The sequence below is a fragment of the Emydura macquarii genome, unplaced genomic scaffold (assembly GCF_026122565.2).
Source record: "Emydura macquarii macquarii isolate MOO-44397 ecotype Brisbane River unplaced genomic scaffold, CSIRO-AGI_Emac_v2 contig_554, whole genome shotgun sequence".
In the NCBI taxonomy this organism is placed as follows: Eukaryota; Metazoa; Chordata; order Testudines; family Chelidae; genus Emydura; species Emydura macquarii.
The window spans coordinates 17,048,753-17,056,268 of record NW_027130691.1 but is presented as its reverse complement, the minus strand read 5'-3'; the positions used below and the strand labels follow the sequence as shown (position 1 = coordinate 17,056,268).

Genomic DNA, 7,516 nt, shown 5'->3' with positions numbered 1-7,516 from the left:
AAGTGCAGAGTTGGAAAAAATCTTACAGATTCTTTCATAATCATTGCAGTGCAGATTCTTGGGGTGAGAGCAGAGCTGGGCACATACTGTCTGAGAAAGAAGTTGCCATATTCTTTTATCACTAAACCATGCTGTGCTCCAATAGACAAAGCACACACAGCTCCTCTGCTGCATTTTTCCCTGAGCACTTTGCATCAAGCTAAGCTCTCCTGCATCTTTAGAACAACTTAAGACTAAACCAACTCAGGGTTTAGCCAGCATAGACCCTGGTGGATGCTCCCAGTCCATCTAGAGACCAGTGAACTGCACAGGGAGCTGCAAACTTCCCCATGTGGAAAGGCACTGGAGGGGGCTGCCATTGCCCAAAAAGCAGACTTCTCTGGTCAAGAAGTGAGGAGAGTGGACTCAGAACCACCCTCCAGATCTGTAGAGTTCCAGGGTGAGGAAAGTCTCCCCACAACTCCCGGCCACCCCACTCTGCCTTCTGCTGGGATGAATGCCTCCCTGCTGCGTGAGGGCTTAACTGGATCCGTGTACTGCCCTAGAGCCAGCCTCTGTACTGGAAAGAGCAGACAGGCTATGCGATGGGCTAAGCACGAGGCTGTGTGAGATCTCATTAGCACGGGAGCGCTGGTGTGTTTGCAGTGTGCCAAGTTATTCTGAATAGTAAAATAGTACCGAATGCAGGCGGATGATTTTTCTGCCCCAGCTGAAGTGAGGCAGGTGAGGCCAGCTTTGGTAGAGGCTGACACTGCATTTAACTTGTTCAGTGTATCAACTGCTCGGGATGGCCTGCCTGTTAACCAAACGTCTTATTTCCCAAGCGGGATCCATGCCGAGCAAGCTCTTGCTACTTAGAGCAAGCACAGACTGCACTGAGGCAGCCTAGTGATCACAGGTTCCCTTGGAGCCTCCTGCTTATCTCTCAACCTGCATCTAATCCGCCGGGCTGTTCTCCTACTGATGGCTCCTGGGGAGTGTTTCTACATGACTGACTTCTGCTGTCACGGTTACGGTTGCCAATATCATGACAATACATGAGCTTCTCTTTCAGTTCCTGGACATTAATGATGACATTTAGCTGGACTCGATAGATACCAAAGAAAGAAGCTCACATTTCCAGACAGAGGGATGGCGCAGTGCTGTGGAAGTACAGCTGAAACCAGCTGAGTAGAGAGAGGGATCACAGCTAAGAGCTTCATTGCGGATGCCTCGAGTGGGAGGGTTAGCATCACAAGTGAACTGTCCCCTCGGCACCAGGAAGTGAATCTACCCTGTGACCCTCTGGAGGGAGAGGAGAGCTCTGTAAGGCTGAGTGTTTCAAATCAACACCTTGAAGACAAGAGTGTCTGGTTCTTTGGGCAAAAAGATCAGAATACATATACGGGCTGAAGTTAATTCTGCAGGTGGTTTCCAGGTTTCTGTATCCTGCCATATTATTAAAAGACCAGCACATATTGGTAGAAAGACTTGGTAAATTCGAGTTTACCAGACAGACACAGCTTTGATAAGAACAGAAGAGCCTTGGGGTTCCTGACCGGTTTTCAGCTACCCACAGTAATCAGCAAAACCTGTACTGAACCTACTGCTGGGCCTTAAACCAAGGATGATGTAGCTTTATTCCCTGGCAAATAAACCCTAAACACTGGATCACTGGCCCAGAGCTCCAGTTTATCCTGAACCAGACACCTTATAGCCAAGAGTTGGCACAGCAACATCTCCTACAAACATGGGATGGAGCAGCTTCTGCCCGTCTTCGTGTCTCCTGAAGATGCAGATCAGATAAGGTACAGTACACTATAACTAACTTCTCCCATAAGACAATAATGACCACTACAGAGAACTGGGATCACTTACTATAAGAATGCAATACCAGCTTTCACCCATCATTTCCAACACACTATGTTCAGCAGTCAATTATGCTGACTGTCCAATGACATAGGTTCTGGGACTTCATTTTTAAGTGTCTCAGTCCAGTTTGACCTCCAAAACGCAGGAGTCTGACCTACCTCATACCTGTTGTATCCTCTCCTCTAAAGAATTGCACATTACAAAAATGAAGATTTTTTTGAAGATTATGGGACATAAGTGCAGGAATTGGCCCTTGATGTTCGTGTCTATAGGTGCTCCAGGTTCTCTGTAGAGAACCCCATCTTATCTGTTAAACATCTCTGAATCAATGAAGAGCAGAACGTTCTGCTATTCTGTTCAAGTGTTCTTCACCTAGAAGGCCACTGTTCCAGCACATCCACAAACACTAACTAGCAACAGCCGATGATAAGCGTCAAGTGCTGAGAACTTCCCAGGATATCCACAAACCAGAGGGTGCTGGCCACTGGTGTGAAGGTGGCAACGTTCTCATTCTACACGTGGTGTCTACATGGGAGCACCTTGCAGTGCCAGTTCCCAACCACCCAGCATTTCACTCATTGGACCATGAGTCTCCTCGGAGAGAAGGAACATCATCCTGATCTCTGGCATCACAGAAATGATGCAATAAGAGTTGGTCAGTTCCTGAGTCAGCCCACATACAGGGTCTCCTTCTGCTTGGAGGTTTTTGCACAGCCATGTTCCACTGTGTGTATGTCTTTGGAGGAGGAACCCAGCTGACCGTCCTTGGTAAGTAACTGAAATATTCCTCTAGAATCATTGTCCAGCTAGTTTATGCCTTTTTTTTTCTCTTTTTTTTAAACTTCACATCTTTTCATTCCAGACAGGTGGTATAACGTATCACACTGAAATTTTTTCCTTTACTTTTACTCTGTAATTAAGAATGGGCTTGTAGTTGTATTTACAGAAATTTATCACAAGTATTTTGTCTTTTTTAAAAACTGATGTTGAGTTTTTACCAGGAGTGATGTTTCTACGTTCCACGCCCTAGTTTGTTTCATGTGTGGTTTGCTGGCTCTCTTAGATCACAGGGGGTTTAGAAAAATAAATTGTGACCCAGTCAAATGGAATTATGCTAGTTCATGCGGCAGGAATGTTTCTGTTTCCCTCCTTTCTTTGAAGGAAAAACCCCCCAGCCACAATCATTCAGAAAGGGAATGCTGTGTCCTGTGAAATATAGGAGCTTTGTTTTTCAGAAGACTATTATGTCACCAAGACAAACTGCCACTTGGCTTTCAAGATGAGCCAAAACTTCATTTGCTTCCTTAGTCCAGTTCAGATTTCCAACCATGCGCAGTGTAGTGCAGGAGTTACATTTTTAAAGTGAACAGTGATTGGGCATGGACAAGTGAGAAAAGGGGCACCTTAATTCAGGCTGCTGCAGGTTTCCCCTACTGAAACCGCTGGCACATTCTCCATTTGTTCTGCATAAAGATCTCCCACTGACCCCCATGGGAGCTTCCTGTGGAAATCCAGGGGAGGATGAGACATATATTAGGCTCCTTTATGACTTCTCAAATATTAAAACTTACTTAGAAGAAATATGTCGAGGAGTAATTAACGACAGGGCTGGGCCTTCTGAATCTTTGGAGTCAGGGGAACATAGAGACTATCATCAGTAATGACAATACTGTAATACATTGGGGGGAACCCTGGCCCCACTGAAGCAGTGGGCATTTTGCCATTGACTTCACTGGGACCAGGATTTCACCCATTTTGCCTTGTGAGGATCTGAAGAGTATTTTACAATAGTGGCTACTATTCCTTATGCTATACTTGGGGAGTCTGAAGTGCAGAGGTGAAGCAAAGTGATTTGCCCAAGGTCTTACAGCACATCAGTGTCAGAGTCAGGAACAGAGCCCAGGTCTGCTTACTCACTATCTCCCGCTCTAAATCTCCCTTGATAAGCCATTTTATTTACAAAGTGTCCCCCTATCCTGGGAAGGGGCACAGCTGAAATATCACCAACAGCAACAGTTACAACATCAAATAGAGCCAAACACAAAATGCTAAAACCCTAAATGAAGTGACCTTATTAAAACAAAAAGGGAAACTTTCATGGAAGGTTGCATTAGCACTGGGCTTCTTCACCAGATAATTGCTAATTATCTGGACTACAATAGGGACTTCAGAGCTAGACAGATTCGTGTTTCCACAAAACCTGTTATACACATTTTATAGAGGGGAAAACTACTGAGGTTAACAGAAAATGAACAGAAAAAGCCCCTGCATGTTAGAAGCTAAACACTTCAAGAGATTTCTTACTCTAAAGTTCTCCTTTCTACTTATTCTATAGATGTCTTATCTAAAACCCACTGAAGTCAATGGATCAGGTCCAATTTGTGCTTTACCATTGATTTCAAAGGATGAGATGTTAAGCCCTATATAGCTTGCACTACTCAGAGAGAAAACCTCTAAGAAGGTTAGATCATTACCTTAGACTACTGAATCATTTAACGGTCCTGCCACATTTAGCTGCCCTCATCCGTGCACTGGAAAGATCAATACCCCCTTTCCCCCCCCCTTTTTTTTTTTTTTAATTCTTCCAGCATCTAATAGGCAGAAATATGTCAAAGAGACAAAACAAAGATCTTTTTATGTTTAGGATGAGGAAGCCTCCCTAATAATTTATTAACGTGTTTGCTGGATTGCATCCTAAAGCAGCAGTGTAGAAAGGAATAATCAAAGAATGCTACATTAACGAACCCTATAGGAAACCCTGGAATTGCTTTCTTTTGCTTTGCTGAACTCTGAATTTTAATGGCACTCTTTCAGGGGGGTTTGTTTGATTTTTCCTGCCTTGCTAGTGGTAAGTTTGATTTAAGACTAGAACTCACTTTGAAAACGTATCTAGTTAATGACTTGGGTATGAATTGTGAAATGTATTACATATTTAGGATTAGATTCCAATCTCAGTGACAACCGTGTAAATTCAGAGTAACACTACTGACCTCAATAGAGGTATTGTTTCTAGTGGGCCAGATCATTGTCTAGAGCCTGATTCAAAGCCTATTGAAATCAGTGGATGTCTTTCTGAGGAATTCAGTGGGCTGTGGATCACCCCCTCTCTCAAGGTTCCTGTCTTCATTTCAAAACAGATAAAATCCCATTAAGCCTGCATGGAAGAAAAAAACCCAAGAAGTGGGTTTTATAACATTTTATTAAATAACTGAACTTTAAAAAAAAAAAAAAAAAACCCTCAAAAGTACAGTGCTTGAAGCTTTGAAAGTTCTTTTCAGAGTAGCCTACTGGAGATAATTATCTCCACAGAGTCTGGGCGCTTGTCCAGGAGTGTAGGGCATAGGAAGGGGCTAGTTGTTGGATGCAGTGATTGAAAGGAAAGCGTTTTTCAACAGAAGGGTACCCAATTTTCTGTAACTCCAGCAATGCAAAAAATAAGTGTTCTCAGCTATGGCCCCACGTTAAAACGAAACTGATGCAAAGCACAGATCACCACTTATCAGAGGATGGTCATCACCTCAAATACCAGCTGCATGTGTTTACTAGCACAATGTGCAGCTCGGAGCATGAAAGCTGCTAGTTGTGGCATGGTGCTGTTGATGTGAGTTCGGTGCAATGGCTTGGTCAGAGGTTTTTCCTGATAGTAGCTCTCAGCAGGTTACTTGTGCATGTTTCATCTCGGAGGTGTGAGTCAGGGCCCAGTCCTCAACTCCTACTCCTCTAAGGAGTCTTTACGCAGATGGTCCCCCTGTAACATTAACATCATTGAGACTATTCACACTAGTAATATCCACAGCGATAAGGATTGCAAAACTGGACCTTAAACTCCATTGCCATCTAGAGAAAAATTCAAAATGAATGAAAATTGGAGATGCCTCTCACACACACACGCACACACACGCACACACTCTCTCTCTCTCTAGCTCTGAAATAGTTTTCTTCTTTCTGCATTGGCGCTTTCTAGAATTCAGCTTGATTACGTTACATTTTCTCCTTCATCCTAACACTGAATCTCATTGTCTTGTAGGTCAACCAAAGGCATCTCCCACTGTGCACCTGTTCCCACCATCCGCGGAAGAGATGCAAACAAAGAGCAAAGCCACACTGGTGTGTCTGCTGAACAGCTTTTACCCAGGGTCAGTCCAAGTGACCTGGCAAGCTGATGGCCAATCGATCTCGACTGGAGTGGAGACCACCAAGCCATCCAAACAGAGTGACAACAAGTTCATGGCCAGCAGCTACCTGTCTCTGAATGCAGCAGACTGGAAGAAACACGAGTCCTACACCTGTCAGGTGACACACGATGGGAAGAACTTCGAGAAGTCCCTGAAGAGTTCAGAGTGTTCTTAGCCCTCGGACCGTGAGGGGGCTCAGCCGGTCCCTGTGTCTGTCAGCAGAGTTTCCCAGAGGAGCCAGGAACCATAATGCTGATTTCCAGCAAATCTGCTTCCTGTTTTATGTGATCCCTTTGCAGATCCCTTTGATACATGCTGTTATTCTCATTTTCCCACTGCTCTCACCCCTTTGCATTTCCTGGAAATGTCCTTCCTGCTTTAGTCTCTGATGCAGCCTTGTTACCATATTAATAAAACCAGAAACATTCAGCTATTGCTGTGTCTGTGAAGAGTTCAACTTTTTCTGTCCTCTTCACACTTACTGACTGTATTTTACCTATTTACATTATCTTCCAATAAAACAGGTACCTTTATCATCCAAGTGTTCATCCTTTTGTGTTTGATCTCTTTTGCATTAAACTTTTTCTTAGCTACTTAATACAAATCATTCTATGTGAACGTTAACATCATAGAGTTGGGATATTATTCCTTGACTATTAGAGCTAAAGATTCATCTGATCTCAGGTGGTAATACCAAATCCAGCCTTCTTAAGATCCAGGGATCCCTACTGCAGAAACTCTCCCCTACAGCAAATAGTATTGGTTAATTATTGAGGACCAAATTCTGCCTCTCAGTCGCATTGCTGGTCCCATAGAAGTCAATGGGGCTAATCCCAGAGTAGCTGTTATTTATTCCAAATGAGCGGGGGTGACAGAATGCCGCTCTAGGTATTTTTGATTGTATAATACAAACGATCTAGTTACAATTAAATCATAAAAATCCAGGCTTTTCGGAGGTTTATAGCTCTTTGCTGCTCATAATTTCTGAAGAGTCAGTTCACACTGTCGGGGTCTTTTAAATACTATTGTCTAGTCTTGCAACACAAACCTCACACCGTGTGGAGGTATTTCTCCTTAGGGTGATGACAGTGTCTAGACCCGCAGATGCAATGAAGTTCATTCCAGACAGCAGCACTTATGTACATCTGGGAACCAAATTCCTACAGAAGAGTTATCAAGGACTTCAAGTGCCCAAGTTAGATGCAGGCAAAGGAGATGACTTTGTTCAAACAGAGTCTTCCGCAGTGATGTACACTTTAAATGAATAACTGAGGAGCTCCAGAAGACTGGGTTAAATCTGTTTGTTCATGGAAGGATTTGGGAAGGAGGTGTGCACCATCTAACACTAGTGTTTGGGGGTCACCTCTCTGGCCAGTCATGTTTTCCACTTCTGGAAGTGAGTTTTAGGGATCAGGGAAGAACCTACCTGAATCCTTCTTTTCTCCCTCCACCAGATCTGTACAAAGGCCACTGTCCAGCACAATGCACAG

The 7,516-nt window shown here is 43.8% G+C and overlaps 1 gene segment (V, D, J or C); it reads left to right on the top strand.

Annotated features, from left to right (window-relative positions):
- Positions 1-2,567: 2,567 nt before the first annotated feature.
- LOC137147606 (immunoglobulin lambda constant 1-like) lies at positions 2,568-6,562 on the top strand. The segment is given in 2 exon segments: positions 2,568-2,619; positions 5,879-6,562. Coding segments are annotated over 2 exon segments (375 nt in total).
- Positions 6,563-7,516: the final 954 nt, after the last annotated feature.